The sequence below is a fragment of the Oncorhynchus mykiss genome, chromosome 2 (assembly GCF_013265735.2).
Source record: "Oncorhynchus mykiss isolate Arlee chromosome 2, USDA_OmykA_1.1, whole genome shotgun sequence".
Taxonomy (NCBI): Eukaryota; Metazoa; Chordata; class Actinopteri; order Salmoniformes; family Salmonidae; genus Oncorhynchus; species Oncorhynchus mykiss.
Genome location: NC_048566.1, coordinates 23,881,749 through 23,898,650, shown reverse-complemented (window position 1 = coordinate 23,898,650; position 16,902 = coordinate 23,881,749). Strand labels below are relative to the sequence as shown.

The window sequence follows — 16,902 nt, the reverse complement described above, 5'->3', positions numbered from 1 at the left end:
GTCATCTCTCTATGAGTATAATATTATGCATGTAATGAAATAGGCTAGTAGAACACTTATGTTTGTTAGCCTATGTTGCTTGCTATACTATTACACATAGGGGGACAATATTCCGTTTTCTGTCCAACTAGCTTACATAACATTGGATATAATTGCACACAGTTTCATCATGATAATGTGTGTAGCCTGCAGCGAAACGATTACAACCTAACTAGCACATTATTGATTTGGTTAACTTTCATTGAGGTGACATCATAAAGCTTTTCTGTGATTGAATTGACTAAGTCCTGAGTTCAGTAAGGGGAATTTCCAATGCTGTAGGCTAAATTAAAATAAATCAATTTTATGATGATGTTTTTTTATCTTTAGTGATATATAGAGTCTTTTGACAAAAAAATACAGTTAGTGCAGAATGGTGCCTTTTGGGGAGGGGGGGTGTAATGGAAATTACGGATTGGCTCTAATCCGCTCTTATTGTTTAAGCAAGTCAGCCATATCAGCTGTGTGTTTTTTAAAGGCAGTAAAAGAGGCTGAACGGAAGGCTCCACTGACAGCCAGGTGTAGCAGTGGTAAGATGTTGGGACTGCTGTTGGACAACTTTATGTAGGTCGTTTGTGATCACAGCTTGTCACGTTATACTGCAATTAATGTATTGTTTAGTGTTGTGTTGTGTAGTGTAGTGGCTTTGCTGGCATGCATCCCACTTTTTAGTGTTTGCCCCACCAATATTTACATGCTACAATTGCCACTGACACACACAAAACACATACAAACATATTAGAATGTAACCTGGTCGCTAGAATCTTCTCCACTCTTTGAATCAGAACATGCATTGTTAATTCAGGAAATATTCAGGAAAGTTAGTTGTCTAACATAACAAATATTATCTCTGTCTCCACCCTTCTCTTCCCTCCCCTCACCCTTTATCTCTGAGCAAGTGGAGCGTTGCGCTGCGTATTGATGTGGTGCTCTTGCGCCCCCAATTTTCACAGACTATAGTGGGCGTGGTGTTAGCAATGGGGATGGCGTCACCGGCAACGTGTTCTGTGTGTACATAGTAGCAAGACAACAACGAGCCTTTGACAGAAGAGACACACGAGTCACATCATACAAGTCTGACACGTCGAGAAAGGACCAGGAACCGCTGCGAATTCAAACCCTGAAGAAGAGACCAGAGGAGCTGACAAGGTGTTACAAAGAAAAAGGGATTCTGACATGCACTGGCAGAAATGTGAGTGTTTATTATGTTGATGATGAATATGACATTGACTCGCAGGCTACTAATACGCCTAGATACGAATATTGTGATCATATAGCGGATGTTGTGACATTGACAATCAAATGCTATTTTTTACATTCTCTTGCTGCTCAGTTTGAACATCCATTCCTAATGTCTAAGTTACATAATTGTTTTGATGGGTAAGTGGCAAGTAGGCTTAGACAATAGCCTACAAGTCAGGACTAACATTCAAAATAAATGAGGGTTGTTATAAAGTGGGCAGGCCTATATCATACCATACAATTGAGTGCATCAAACGAATGTGAGATTATTAAAACGTTAATACTAAGAAGTTAAGTCAACATTTACAGCCAATGATGAAAACAATAGCCTACTTTTGCGTATTGAAAACAGACAGCGGTGAAACTCTCTCAACCCTCGCCCATGTTCGCTACATATCAGTTCCCCTTTTAATGCTGGGTGTAAAGGGGGAACCCGGATAGGCTATTTTACACACGCAATAATGAACGTGATTTGCCACTGCCGGCGACGGGCATAGTGTAGCAGTCAACTCTATGCAATATATTAGTCTACACAGTGCCACAGTCATTGAGGAAGTTCACTTCGTTTTCTCTGCTCCGCACCGCAGCATATCGAGCCAGCAAATAGAAAGGTCGTCGGAATCCCCGCCGCCCACGCGCATGACTAAATGGCCAGGGGTTTCCGCGATTTAAATATTACATTGCAACAACGTTCAGACAGGGTATCCCAGCAGCTCTGTCTCCTTGTCATGGATCGTTTAATTAACTAACTTTGACAACTGTAAAAATTGACCTTTGAATACGTTTAGTGCAATAGGCTGATGTAAAGAACTTTCTGCACTGATATAATTATTTGTCTGCCTAATGATGTACTGTAACTCTAGGTTCAAATGGACTTGTAGAGTACTACGTGAATTATTCTATACCCAAACTCAAGTAGCAATATGCTTTATAGAGCACTACATCACTGTGTAGGTAATATTACAGAATACAGCTGGGACCTTTATTGCTTGCTTGGTGACAAATAACAACTATTGAGGACAGTTCTCCCTCTCTGTGGGTGTTTTAAAATAAATACTGATTTTGGACATGGATAGTAGACTGCCTTTAAGGGTTAACACCCGACTGTAGCCTATCTTGTTTATGTAGGGGGGTTACTCTATCCCCCAACATGCACTACTAGTCAAATATTTGCATGAGATTATTTTTGGGTAGGCACACCTGCTGTCTACAGTATGCACCAGTGGCCAGAGCTGCCCTTCCGTGTGTAGATCACCCTTTCTTTCTCACCCCTGTGAGGCATCCCCTCAATTGGTATTCATCCCTCCCACACTGTGGTGAAGGTTGAGCAATGACGTCAGGGGGATTCACTAATGACTTTACAGTATCTGATGATGTATTGTATGAAGATGAACTCATTAGATCCATTGGAATAAAGTCTTGAGATGGTCAAAACACATTTTCAGTTTCATTTTACCAATATGTCATAGTTTGGCAAATATATTCTTATTTGGCCTATAACAGTAGTAGCAATACATTTTTAATATAATATAATACAATAGGAGTCTCTTACAGTAATGTTTATAATCATTGTTATAAGGTATGAAAATTGCACATGTAATTGATGTAATGTGTCATTTTAGCTTAGCTAAAAAATCCTTGGCATCTCCTGTCTTATTTTTAGTTTTACAAATGCCAGTAGTCTGTCTTTTATTCCTTACTCAGCAAGACAGGTAACTGAGGAAAGAGAAAATAAATGAGGGAAAAAATTGAGAGACATGTAAAACTCAAGTCCAAGAGAAGAGAGAGACAAGTAAAACTCAGGTCCAAGAGAAGAGAGAGACATGTAAAACTCAAGTCCAAGAGAAGAGAGAGACAAGTAAAACTCAGGTCCAAGAGAAGAGAGAGACAAGTAAAACTCAGGTCCAAGAGAAGAGAGAGACAAGTAAAACTCAGGTCCAAGAGAAGAGAGAGACAAGTAAAACTCAGGTCCAAGAGAAGAGAGAGACAAGTAAAACTCAGGTCCAAGAGAAGAGAGAGACAAGTAAAACTCAGGCCCAAGAGAAGAGAGAGACAAGTAAAACTCAGGCCCAAGAGAAGAGAGAGACAAGTAAAACTCAGGCCCAAGAGAAGAGAGAGACAAGTAAAACTCAGGTCCAAGAGAAGAGAGAGACAAGTAAAACTCAGGCCCAAGAGAAGAGAGAGACAAGTAAAACTCAGGTCCAAGAGAAGAGAGAGACAAGTAAAACTCAGGCCCAAGAGAAGAGAGAGACAAGTAAAACTCAGGTCCAAGAGAAGAGAGAGACAAGTAAAACTCAGGTCCAAGAGAAGAGAGAGACAAGTAAAACTCAGGCCCAAGAGAAGAGAGAGACAAGTAAAACTCAGGTCCAAGAGAAGAGAGAGACAAGTAAAACTCAGGCCCAAGAGAAGAGAGAGACAAGTAAAACTCAGGCCCAAGAGAAGAGAGAGACAAGTAAAACTCAGGCCCAAGAGAAGAGAGAGACAAGTAAAACTCAGGTCCAAGAGAAGAGAGAGACAAGTAAAACTCAGGCCCAAGAGAAGAGAGAGACAAGTAAAACTCAGGTCCAAGAGAAGAGAGAGACAAGTAAAACTCAGGCCCAAGAGAAGAGAGAGACAAGTAAAACTCAGGTCCAAGAGAAGAGAGAGACAAGTAAAACTCAGGTCCAAGAGAAGAGAGAGACAAGTAAAACTCAGGCCCAAGAGAAGAGAGAGACAAGTAAAACTCAGGTCCAAGAGAAGAGAGAGACAAGTAAAACTCAGGCCCAAGAGAAGAGAGAGACAAGTAAAACTCAGGTCCAAGAGAAGAGAGAGACAAGTAAAACTCAGGCCCAAGAGAAGAGAGAGACAAGTAAAACTCAGGTCCAAGAGAAGAGAGAGACAAGTAAAACTCAGGTCCAAGAGAAGAGAGAGACAAGTAAAACTCAGGCCCAAGAGAAGAGAGAGACAAGTAAAACTCAGGCCCAAGAGAAGAGAGAGACAAGTAAAACTCAGGCCCAAGAGAAGAGAGAGACAAGTAAAACTCAGGCCCAAGAGAAGAGAGAGACATGTAAAACTCAGGCCCAAGAGAAGAGAGAGACAAGTAAAACTCAGGTCCAAGAGAAGAGAGAGACAAGTAAAACTCAGGTCCAAGAGAAGAGAGAGACAAGTAAAACTCAGGCCCAAGAGAAGAGAGAGACAAGTAAAACTCAGGTCCAAGAGAAGAGAGAGACAAGTAAAACTCAGGTCCAAGAGAAGAGAGAGACAAGTAAAACTCAGGCCCAAGAGAAGAGAGAGACATGTAAAACTCAGGCCCAAGAGAAGAGAGAGACAAGTAAAACTCAGGTCCAAGAGAAGAGAGAGACAAGTAAAACTCAGGCCCAAGAGAAGAGAGAGACATGTAAAACTCAGGCCCAAGAGAAGAGAGAGACAAGTAAAACTCAGGTCCAAGAGAAGAGAGAGACAAGTAAAACTCAGGTCCAAGAGAAGAGAGAGACAAGTAAAACTCAGGCCCAAGAGAAGAGAGAGACATGTAAAACTCAGGCCCAAGAGAAGAGAGAGACAAGTAAAACTCAGGTCCAAGAGAAGAGAGAGACAAGTAAAACTCAGGTCCAAGAGAAGAGAGAGACATGTAAAACTCAGGCCCAAGAGAAGAGAGAGACAAGTAAAACTCAGGTCCAAGAGAAGAGAGAGACAAGTAAAACTCAGGTCCAAGAGAAGAGAGAGACATGTAAAACTCAGGCCCAAGAGAAGAGAGAGACAAGTAAAACTCAGGTCCAAGAGAAGAGAGAGACAAGTAAAACTCAGGTCCAAGAGAAGAGAGAGACATGTAAAACTCAGGTCCAAGAGAAGAGAGAGACAAGTAAAACTCAGGTCCAAGAGAAGAGAGAGACAAGTAAAACTCAGGTCCAAGAGAAGAGAGAGACAAGTAAAACTCAGGTCCAAGAGAAGAGAGAGACAAGTAAAACTCAGGTTCAAGAGAAGAGAGAGACAAGTAAAACTCAGGTCCAAGAGAAGAGAGAGACAAGTAAAACTCAGGTCCAAGAGAAGAGAGAGACATGTAAAACTCAGGTCCAAGAGAAGAGAGAGACAAGTAAAACTCAGGCCCAAGAGAAGAGAGAGACAAGTAAAACTCAGGTCCAAGAGAAGAGAGAGACAAGTAAAACTCAGGCCCAAGAGAAGAGAGAGACAAGTAAAACTCAGGCCCAAGAGAAGAGAGAGACAAGTAAAACTCAGGTCCAAGAGAAGAGAGAGACAAGTAAAACTCAGGTCCAAGAGAAGAGAGAGACAAGTAAAACTCAGGCCCAAGAGAAGAGAGAGACAAGTAAAACTCAGGTCCAAGAGAAGAGAGAGACAAGTAAAACTCAGGTCCAAGAGAAGAGAGAGACAAGTAAAACTCAGGTCCAAGAGAAGAGAGAGACAAGTAAAACTCAGGTCCAAGAGAAGAGAGAGACAAGTAAAACTCAGGTCCAAGAGAAGAGAGAGACAAGGAACATAATGTTAATAACTTCTGGAGTTTCCACAATGGCAGGGCAGAAAGGCAGTTCCTCCTTTGTATCCATTTGAGTGGCTTCAAGTGATACCAAACTTTGCTCGTTGTGAGAGGGATACTTAAAGTGAAAACGCAACACACCCCTCACCCAGGCATTCACTATACTCTCGCTCTCAAGTCAGAGATTTTGACGTTCCACTGAAACTGTGTTGATGGCACTACAAAAGTGTGTTTTTATCACTCCTTCCTATGTTCACCGAACCCCCTTGGGGAATAGATGAGACTCCTGTAGCATTCAAATATGTTAATGCAACTAGACCAAAAACTCAGGCTCACACCCCAAAAAGCCCCCTTTCTATGGCTTAATTGTCGTCTATGAAAAGGACAGGTGATGTGAGATGTCTGTGAGAAACTATCTGCTCCATGACCACATTTATGAATCATCATGCTAATAGTCAGACACTATGTTATGGCTGCCAGCCTAGTCACACAGCAGAGCAGACATGACCCACGTTTATATGTTCACTCTTCACATCTGGCTGTGTAACGTGCTCTCGGCACACACAGCAGCGACAGGAAGGTGCTGTGGTTTACCACAGCCAGCGTAACGGAGCTAGACAGGAAAGAGTCACAGAAAATGTGCAGTGGCAAGCCTCCACATGGTAGTGGTTCTACTGAATCTATCTGTTAGTTCTGACCTCACAGCCTGTTTTCCTAATGGAATAGGTTCCTCAGAGCTCTCTCTCTACCTGTTTATGCTCCTCAGTGGAAATGTCGCTTTGTCTTTCACGTGCGGGGTGATGACTTCGAGGAAAAACTACCCTGTTTTGCTGCACACAAGCAATATCAAGCTGGAAACCTCAGATACCTATATTTTTCACCACTATCTCTCTTTCCTCTGGCTGCTGAATGGAACAGAAAGTGATGAGGAAAGAGAGTAAACATGATATCATAGATGAATCATGGGAAATCACAGAGCTGGAGGAGAATGGCCTCTTTTTGCCAATCCTTTCAATCCAAAAACTAAAGAATGAAGCGCTATCCAAAATTACCACATTACTTCATATTATGTCATAACAGTATACCAAGAGCTTTAGCTGTGTCGCTCTGTAGTAATACATGTCTGATAAGAATAGTAGACCATTGTAGAAAAGCACCCCAATAGAGAACAAATGTCATGGTCGACTTCATGACTATCCACCAAATATCATTCATTGCAACATCACCTCTGTCTCCACAGCACCGAAGGAGAAGCCGTGTTACACTCTTCCCACAGTGAAGAAACTCCTGGAGCAGAAGAGGAAGAGGGAGACCTCCTCGACGGCAACAACCAGTACCGGTGTCCCCACTGCCACTGTCCTCTCCCAACAGGTGTCAACACCAGAGAAGTCTACCTCAACAGGTGAGTACTGCTTCAAGCACCCATGTAAGCCCTTTGCAACCCAACCAGACCTGGGTCAAGTACATTGTCAAATAATTCAAATACTTTTCCATTGACATTGACAGATGGGTTAACTTGTGACCCTCCCAGGTGTAGCCAGCAGCTACTCAGACATGGCAGTGGGGTATGAGAGATGGGGTCCTATGGATGAGCACCAAGCCCTCTCGGCCATACATGAAGGTCCATTCTCCCCTATGGGGAACAATTACTTCTCCAGCCCATCCTCCTCAATGGACTACAGCCAAACTCCGGCCTACAGCACTCAGATGGCCTCCAGCTACAGCACACAGCAGATTCAGGACTACTCAGACACCAGGATGCCCCAGTGTTATGTAAGGAGGACTGGTTTCTTGAGCAGAAGCAATTTGACATTACATTGTCCTTTTGACTACTTGTTGTCCACTTGCTATTAAGTACATGAACAGTATGTGCTATAGCATTTATGATGATACCAATTTTACCTTTACAGACGGAGTGTCCAGTGACCGAGGCTGTGTCTAGTTTGGTTCCTTCAGGGCCCCTGCAGTCTGCTGTCTTCTCCTGGTCATCGGGGGCCCTGGGCCCCACAGAGCTTGTCCAGCAGGTGTTTAGTGGCCAGATGGATGTCATTAAGCTGGAGGAAGCCAGGATGTTCCTCAGAGGGATGGACTACAGCAGAACCACCTGGCAGGATGACGACGGAGACACGTAAGTGTGTGTTTGTGACATCAGCTTGTGACCTGATGTTGAGAAAGTAGACCTGTCTAAGTTTAAGAAAATGTTAAGAGAAACTTGGCAAATGTCTTATGTTTGATGACTTTTTACATTTTCGACTGTAGGTGTCACCTGAAACCAATTTGTCACTTTGTATTGTCTTGTCAGGATTCTGCACATCTACACAGCCAAGGGCCTGAGGGAGTATGCATTTGCTGCAGCAGAGAGGCTTGCTGAGCTGGGCAAGCTAGACTCCAAGGAACACAAGGGGAAGGTATGCACCAAGAAGACACTTCTTCTTTAGAGAACACAGGATTGAGTTCAACACAAATGAGATGCTTCCTCTAAAATAAATGTGTGGATGCCATACATGGTGAGCCTTAGTTTAATAGCATCCCCCCCCCCCCCCCCTCCTGTTTCCCAGTCTGCTTTGCTGGTGGCGGTGACTGCTAACCATCCAGAAATCGTCCAGGATCTGTTGTCTTTAGGAGCGGATATAAATGCCTGTGATGTCAAAGGTCAAACAGCACTTCATCTTGCTGCCACCTATGGCTTCCCCAGGGTTATGCAGGTAAACCAGCAGCACTACCTTCAACCAAAGTTATCATCTGTTAGGGCTCAATCTAGATAAATAACAGAATGATATGAATAACCAATTTCAATCTTTGGATCTGTATTTGTAGGTTATTCTCTCCATTGGGCCTGGAGTGAACCTGGAGGCTCGCAATTTTGAAGGTAACATCCAGCTTATGTCAAATGAGAACAACCATTACTCAAAAGACATGACAAATGATATAATAAAACAACAGAATGAGTAATAACAATAGAATAAACTATTTTCCCACTCCTGTCTCAGGTCTGACTCCTCTGCACTGTGCAGCCATCTCTCACAGTGACACCATGAAGACTCTCTCCTCCCTCTCCTCCACCGGGCTGGGTGATGCCAGCCTCCATGCCCTGGCAGAGGAGAAGCTCTCCTGGCTGCAGATGCTACTCAACACTGGAGCCTCCCTGACCAGCCAGGTACTGAATGCACTACTTAAATGTAACGTACAATAGTTAGTATTTTAGAGCCAGTGTTCTACAAGTGGTGCCAGTACTCAATAAGTAGAAAACACCATCTATACCTCCGTCCACCCGAGGGAATGGCATGGTTCGTTTTGGTAGACAATAAATCAAATATGGAGCTATTAGTCAGCTTTTTGTCTACCCAACCTCACACCTGCAAAAATCTTGAATGGATTTTGAATATTTTCCTCACTTCGGCGCGTTGCAGTTTCATTTGGAGGCTTCATACAGTGTTTTCCTCTGTTTCCAGGAAATCAAAAGTAACAAGACTGTTCTTCACCTGGCTGTGAAGGAGGGGAACATCCAGCTGGTTCGCCATCTGCTGAAGACCCCCCTAGACAACATGAGGGACTTTGTCAACATGAAGGTCAGTGCTGCTGTGAGATTGTCCGCTTTTCAAAGGTGTAGAGAAACTGACCTGTGTCCTGAGAAACTCCATGAAAAGAGAAATGAGAGGTAGAACATCTTCAGCAGTGTGTGAAAAGGTGAAAAGAAAAGAGTGAAAAGAAAGGGAGACTCATCGACAGTGTGTGCATATCTAATTATTGCCATAGTGTTGGTCTATACTCACAGCTTCATGATTCCCTTTACCTCCTCACCGGCAGGCCCATGGTCATACTGCGCTGCACATGGCTGCTGGTCTCCATGGCAGCCCACACCAAGAGGAGATGCTGAGGCTGCTGCTGGGCCGAGGGGCCGACCCCAGCATCCGCAACCTGGAGAACGACCAGCCTGCACACCTGCTGCAGAGTGGACCCCACGGGGAACAGGTGAGCAGTCAGACAGAGAGACAGACAGACAGACAGACAGACAGACAGACAGACAGACAGCAAATGGCCATTTTGTTTCATTCATATAATCTCAGCTCACCTATCCCTGTCCCATCTGTTTTCAGCTCAAGCTCATCCTGAAGAAGAGAAGTGCTTCCTCTCGTCGACGTGTAATGTCCTTACAGGACCAATAGTGACCCGGACTACTTTTTATGTCCCTGTGTATCCCTCCACCTCTTTTCAGAGGAAGTACTGAAGGTCTGCACTGTAGGTTGAATCCAGACATCTGTACTTCCAAGAGGGAGGGATTCTAGCGTATCTTCATGTGAGGATTTTCAAACACGGCAAATCTCTAATATATACTAGGGCATTCACTTTGAAACTATATGTTTGATTGACATGATTTTGGTCACTATCTGAATTCAGTTCTGAATTTAATAATGGCTAGCTAGTAATGAGCAATGGTAACAGGTGGTATTCCAGTCCCCCCTGATATTACTGTCACTCAGTACAACCTTGATTTCTATGAAATCGTTTACATTATATTCAAAGCTGCACAGACTCATTGTGTGAGTACCCCCCAGCCGGGAAGCCCTCTTTAGAGGTATATCTGAGGAGGGTTTCTGGGCTCCCACCCCCACTCATTCTCTTGTCAAAACTTCCCACCATGGTCAGAAATCATATTGGTTTGTTGAAAGGTGGTTGTTGTTTCACTAAGCATGTGACACAGTGTACCATTGTGCTCATGCTTTCAATGTCTTTTATAACTTAACTAGGTCTTTCTTTTTATATTTGATATACTCACAGCGCTCATTGAATAGCTAACATATTGTCAGTGGTGGAAAAAGTACTCAAAAATCATACTTGAATAAAAGTAAAGATACCTTAATAGAAAATGACTCAAGTAAAAGTGAAAGTCACCCAGTAAAAAAATACTTGAGTAAAAGTATATATATTTAAGTATCAAAAGTCAATTGAATTGCTAACATTTTTATTTATTTATTTCAAAAAATGTTTTTACGGATAGCCAGGGGCACACTACAGCACTCTGACAGTAATTTACAAACAAAGCATTTGTGTTTAGTGAGTCCGCCAGATCAGAGGCAGTAGGGATGACCAGGGATGTTCTCTTGATAAGTGCGTGAATTTGACCATTTCCCTGTCAAAATGTAACGAGTTTGTTTTGTTGTCAGAAGAAAAGTACGGAGTAAAAAGTACATTTTTTTTCTTTAGGAATATAGTGAAGTAGTCAAAAATATAAATAGTAAAGTACAGATACCCCCAAAAACGACTTAAGCAGTACATTAAAGTATTTTTACTTAATTACTTTACACCACTGTATATTGTCTCATTCATACTATGACTTATGGAAAGAACATTTTAAATTTAAAGGGAATATGTTGATATTTGCAACACATGCTATATAAAATTAGATAAGATATCAACAGTGTATACAATGTAGTACCAGTAGGATTTCAGTTATGACTCGTTTCACCTTCAACCAATCAGGTATTTTCAAACATGACTCAGGATTGAAAATACCACAACATGTTTTGTGGTGACAAGAAAACATCCATCACTTATTCCTTTTATGACTGTTTTTTTTCTTCTTTTTAATCTCCAATGAGGTAGCATGCATGTCCCCTTTGAAATGTTGTTGTAGTGAATATACCACTTCATCACTGTCAGTGGCATAAACAATGTAATAAAAAAAAAAAAACATCTCATTGGAGATATGACACAAGATTTCCCCAAACTTATAGAATCAATTATTTTCAAATGTGATTTCCCCTAGTTTTGGCACCTGGGCAGTCTTAGTCTAGGAACATACAGAGATGTTCTTTGTATGTTCTGAGGTCTAAATCATAGGTGAGTTAACATTAGTTATCCTCCCTCATGTTATCATTTAAAAATGGTACTAGAGAATCTGTTGATTTTGGCTGCTTGGTTCCATTTGGCTCAGTTTCTGGACTATATACTACTTAGACCGTTTGTAACAGTGTAATACTGCTGTTACTTTTCACTGAATGTATCCTTCTGATTCACTGAATTGCCTGATTTACTGAACTTAACGCTGGCATTAAATCTGTTCTTCAAATATCTCTATTTGTCATCTAGTTTATACTCCATTTTACATCACATGTATGTATTGATAAAAGTCAGATTAAAGTCAGATTAAAAGATATGGGAAATAACTGTAAACAATACATCAATAAGACCATTGTATACAGGGTGATTTTTATTTCAGCAGCTGTCTTATTGGTTAGCTCTGGTGAGAATCACTCATTTGCTTTTGGTTAACTGTTACGCCATTGGCTCAGTATCAGGCATTACTAGTGCTGCATACCGGTAAATAAAAAGAGCTGAAGATAACAGACATTGTACTTGCAGCAAGTTAGAAACAGCTCTAAATAATGATAATACAGACCGTTTATTTGCAGGTAGTTACTGTGACTTCTTATCTTAATGTATTGACCTTTTCATTAAGCTTAAACTCATACACTTTTAAAATGCCCGTTCCTTCAACCCAAGGTAATACCTTTTTAGTGCTTTGAATGATTCTACTCGTGCAATGTAACTTAAAATGCATTAGGAGAAAGAAAAAGACCATTGACATACAATAATATACTGGTGGCACCCTCATACAGACCCAGAGAATGACAGGAGACTTCATTCCTGCTTCTGTTTCAAATTGCTGTAAAATTAACATTAGACATGGGGTTGACATTCTTCTCATTGCTACCTAGAACACAACCACCCACGACAATCCACTTAATGCCATCAAAAATGACAGCAGATAGATCCTGAGCCAACCGTCAGTAAAATAGAGTGGGATAATGGGGTTGGGTTGATATCTTAATTCATGCTTGAGGTTGTTAATACAGGTCCAATGTGAAATCCTAAACGTAAAAGACCTCTCTCACACAACTGGATAATAAAGTTGTAGATTTCTAAAGTGCATTGAGAGTACTATACACTAAAACGAGACATGCAATCAACTGTCTTGGGTGTGCATGAAGTCAAAAGCAAGGAATAGAGAGAGCACAGCATTCAGTTCTGTTTCAACACTACCCACATCATGATATACATTTACAGCACACCTGAAAGCTGATCTTGGGCCAGGTATGTTTTTTTGCTGGGCAAGGTAGATTGATAGCACCTAATACACAAGTAACAAAGACGGTTAAGAGTCAAATCTTCATCTTGGCTTGATATACATTTAATTTAAATCAAGAATGACAATTCCGTCATTCTTCTGGTCAGCTTGGGCTGGGTGTGCACCATTACTTGATGTTCCAATGGGCGCTGGTGTGTGTCAGCCATAAACAAGTGAGTGTGTGTGTTGGCCTCTCAGCGGCACCTCCCATGATGACTCTCCCTCGCCTCCATGTACACTTCGTCTATACTGTTGGAGGTGGCACTGCAACACAAGAGAGGACAGTGTGTTCTCTCTCTCTCTCTCTCTCTCTCTCTCTCTCTCTCTCTCTCTCTCTCTCTCTCTCTCTCTCTCTCTCTCTCTCTCTCTCTCTCTCTCTCTCTCTCTCTCTCTCTCTCTCTCTCTCTCTCTCTCTCTCTCTCTCTCTCTCTCTCTCTCTCTCTCTCTCTCTCTCTCACCATCTGTCTTTGGTATTTGGGTGCCTGCTGTATTAGAGCTGAAGACGAGAAGACAAGAGAAGACAGTTATTCACTCTGATGACACAAGGAGAGAAAGGCAATTAAAGGAAGCAATCCTGGATAGTTCCGACAGTTCAGTTCTCCTCAAAGCTTTGTGGAAACAACCACAATGTAACCAAGATCATGTGTGTTCTGACCAAAGAGAAGGTATTTTAGATGGATTAGGTCAACTGTATCCATGCACAGAAGGGGCTGGGGCCACAAAGCTTTGACAATCATAGGATTCAATTTGGGGCAAAATGCAGTGATCTGTCAGGATCTTCCCAATCAGTGTCCTCTCTCAAAGGGTAGGCGAGAGGGAGAGTGGGTCGGCATGCCATTGGCTGTAAACATATACTCTTTGAGGCCATCCACCCACACTGCCAACCCATGCAACAACGGCCCCAATTTTCAACCAGGGGCCCCAAAAAAGCCCTAATGCAGGACATTTCCTTAATATTGTTTGTTTGACAAGAACACTTGATTTTCAAAAATGTCAAAGATGGCACAGAGTTAGACTACTAGACTATCTTGAGAAATTTGACAGTAATATGATGCTCTGTATAAGGGTGACTGCTTAATTAGTTGAATGGGTGGGCAGTATTGTTGGATTTAGAGAGGGAGGGCGGGACTGTAATATCTTAACCAATAGGCAGCATTCAGACATGGGCTCCACTGTGGGAGGGGAGAGAGGGGGAAAGGACAGACATGGTAACAGTAAAATAGTATTAGTAAATCCATCCTGTATTTGGTGGGGACTCCTCTTCCCAAAGTCTGATGCATTCCACATGCACAGGCGGAGCAACTGCCAAGCCCTGTACAAACTCTTACTTGGAAGACGATTTTGAGCATGTGAGTTTTTTACCTGTTGAAGAGATCAAAAAGTTAGAGTAACCTTCAGAGAGTTACATGGGGGGGGGGGGGGGGGGGGGCATGTGACAGCCTAGGCGGAGTGTGTGCAAGCATACTCACTAAGAGCTATTAGGATACCCGACACAAACAAGATCACACCAATGATGACCCCTGTAGTTCGAAGTGTCTCATAATCTGAAACCAGAAAATAAATCTATAATCATGACCATTAGTAGTAGTCACATGGTACAACTCACATGCCATGTATGGTGTGACTCAAATAACAAATGAATCCATTCAGGTGAATTCACTCACCATATTCGAAGTCACTTTGATCATGTAAAATCGATTCTGTAAAGAAAACACAAATGATTAACCAGAACAAACAACCATGTATTATCAACATTAGGCCTAATAACAAGGTTATAACATGATGTAATGTAAGTCGTAAAAAATGTCAGAATCTTGCAGTGCTGGAGAAGTAAACAGCCAATAGACCGAGTCCAAACTCATGGGAACGCCCTTTTTGGGATGGGAGTCGGCTCAGCACCGTGGACAGCAGAACGCGACGGTTTTGGGAAAACGTCGGGATATGAGTAGCCTAATATGGACATATTTTGCTCTCGTATTTATCACAGATTCTAAATTGGCATACTCGTGATAGCGATGAAAGCAATTGCAATTTGAGTTAGTGCGTTATTTTAGCTTAATGTGATCACTCGAAAAGTCCAACTGTAAATCAAATCAACGCGCTACACCAAAAGGAATATCTTATGCGTAAATCTTCCAGTTTACTAGGCGTTATCTTAAAGACGACAACAACTGTCTCCGTGCTGCTTGACTGCGGAGCGCTGATCAATGCAGAGTCTTTGCTCAGCAGAAAAGACCGCCCACAGAAAGTGGGTTAGAAGCGCACGAGAGGCGTTCAATACAACGCGATTTACAAGACAATCAATCAAGTTGCTTGTACCGATTATCCATATCGGATGTGTTAAAAAATAGAACAATCCTAATAATTGTTAATACAATATTTTATTTTATACACTAAAGTGTTGTCCCCACCCTTGGTGATGAACTGTGCTCCAACATCTTCAGATGAGAGCTCCCAGCCATAGTCCAAGTAAATATGCTAAATCTGGACTTTAACGAGCAGTAGGCTATCAGATCAGAGCGTGGACAATGCGGCTTTATGTTGCTGAACCCCCCACTTTATGTAATGGCTTAGTTGGCGCTTTCAACTTCTCCCCAGCGCTCTACCCCTCCCCTCTTGCACCCTGATGGGCAAGCCAACACAACCATTCACAAATTATAAGAAAACCATACATTTACAAAAAATACAGTGAGTATTACTTAAATTGAAAAATAATAAGCAATAGATAGATTAAATGGAAAGGGATCCAAAACATGGGAAAAGTAGCCTAGACTGTATTGGCGCTCTAGCAGCAATGCACCAATTGTTCATCAATTCCATGAAATAGAAATTGATGGGATGAGTCTAGGAGCAAGCTTAGCCTAAATAATTGATGTTCAAGAACAGCCTGAGCAAAGAACCTGTACCTAAAACACTGAACTGAAGAACAACAAAAACATTATGAAACGCACTAGTAGTTTCAACTGTTTTGTTCTTTTTAAATTTAAAGATCGCTTAGCATAAGCTACATTCAGAAAAAGACAAACCTCCTTCAGTTGACATGACTGCAGTGTGGATATACTGTGTCTTTGTCTGCTGAGTTTCTCTTGCGCCCCGATGCAGGTTCAGGTCAGCGGACAGAAAATGGGAAGACGCGCACTTTTGAGGTGTGGAGTAGGATAGGAAGAAAAGGAAACTGCGGCTCAATAAAGGCAATTGCACAAACACTTAGAACGCACGAGAGTCCTCTGGTGGTGATGCACAGACACTACATTTCGTTATAGGCTTTTAAATGCTGCAGCCTCAGTCTATTGAGGTATCCCCCAGGCCGTGAAGAAAAATGTGCCTGCCACTGCCGATGGTATTCTACCGCACTCGAGTAGCCTACTATCAATATGCCCTGAGGAGGCGTGGGAAACTGCGAGGGGAGGAATGCGCTAACAGGTCTCTCCTCCTGTAATGCGGCACGAGGAGGGAAGATATCCCTAGCAACAGAGCAACAAGGGAGAGGTTTCCCGTCTTCTCATCTATATAAAAATACAGAGTAAATGTATAGTAAAAACAACATCTGCAAGTCCCCGGTGGTGGTGTAGGCAGAAAATGCATGCGATATTTTATGCAATAATTGCCTCTAGTCTAATAAGCTACATTATTTCAAAGTGCCTTAGTTAGCCTATATTTGAGTGACCCAAGATAATTTAGGGAAATTCTTAATTTCAAATTTGAATTATGATTAAGTATTTTTCTAAATGGCATGATAAAAAGGTTCATTATGCAGTCAACCCCTCTTTTCTTTTGAATGTGGCCACTTTCCGAGATAAAATAAATCTGACACTATTGAAAAACTGTCTTTGAAAGGTCTCCTCCATTCTGCAGCTAGACCTCCTTTGGCCAAGAATATATCAATAACAGAGTTACTTTCATTATAAAATGATAGGCCACAGATTAGCATGCAACAATGGTTCTAAACAATAGGCTACAGCATGTTTGATGTTGCGGCACTTTTTAGGAGGTTGAATGAATTTGTCTACTATTGCCTGCAGAA

At 42.0% G+C, this 16,902-nt stretch overlaps 1 protein-coding gene and 1 non-coding gene across 2 annotated transcripts; one reads left to right on the top strand and one right to left on the bottom strand.

Moving 5' to 3' along the window:
- The first annotated feature begins 1,098 nt into the window (after window positions 1-1,098).
- LOC110538540 (NF-kappa-B inhibitor delta) lies at window positions 1,099-10,636 on the top strand. The gene is made up of 11 exons (XM_021625427.2): window positions 1,099-1,231; window positions 6,990-7,151; window positions 7,281-7,522; window positions 7,660-7,877; window positions 8,052-8,157; window positions 8,308-8,454; window positions 8,567-8,618; window positions 8,740-8,906; window positions 9,202-9,318; window positions 9,557-9,721; window positions 9,847-10,636. Exons 1-11 carry the CDS (start codon window positions 1,216-1,218, stop codon window positions 9,913-9,915), a joined length of 1,461 nt encoding a protein of 486 aa, XP_021481102.1. The 5' UTR covers window positions 1,099-1,215; the 3' UTR covers window positions 9,916-10,636.
- Window positions 10,637-11,937: 1,301 nt separating this feature from the next.
- LOC110538531 lies at window positions 11,938-13,996 on the bottom strand. Its single transcript, XR_005035931.1, has 2 exons — window positions 13,337-13,996; window positions 11,938-13,142 (listed from the first exon to the last, which is right to left on the bottom strand). It is a non-coding gene; the product is annotated as an uncharacterized LOC110538531 (transcript).
- Between the last annotated feature and the right edge of the window lie 2,906 nt (window positions 13,997-16,902).

What these genes read in the sequence shown, in the direction of transcription:
- LOC110538540 (XM_021625427.2), top strand. An exon ending in CAGGATGACGACGGAGACAC is followed by an intron (nt 7,878 to 8,051) that starts GTAAGTGTGTGT and finishes TTGTCTTGTCAG; the next exon opens with GATTCTGCACATCTACACAG. An exon ending in GGAGGCTCGCAATTTTGAAG is followed by an intron (nt 8,619 to 8,739) that starts GTAACATCCAGC and finishes CTCCTGTCTCAG; the next exon opens with GTCTGACTCCTCTGCACTGT.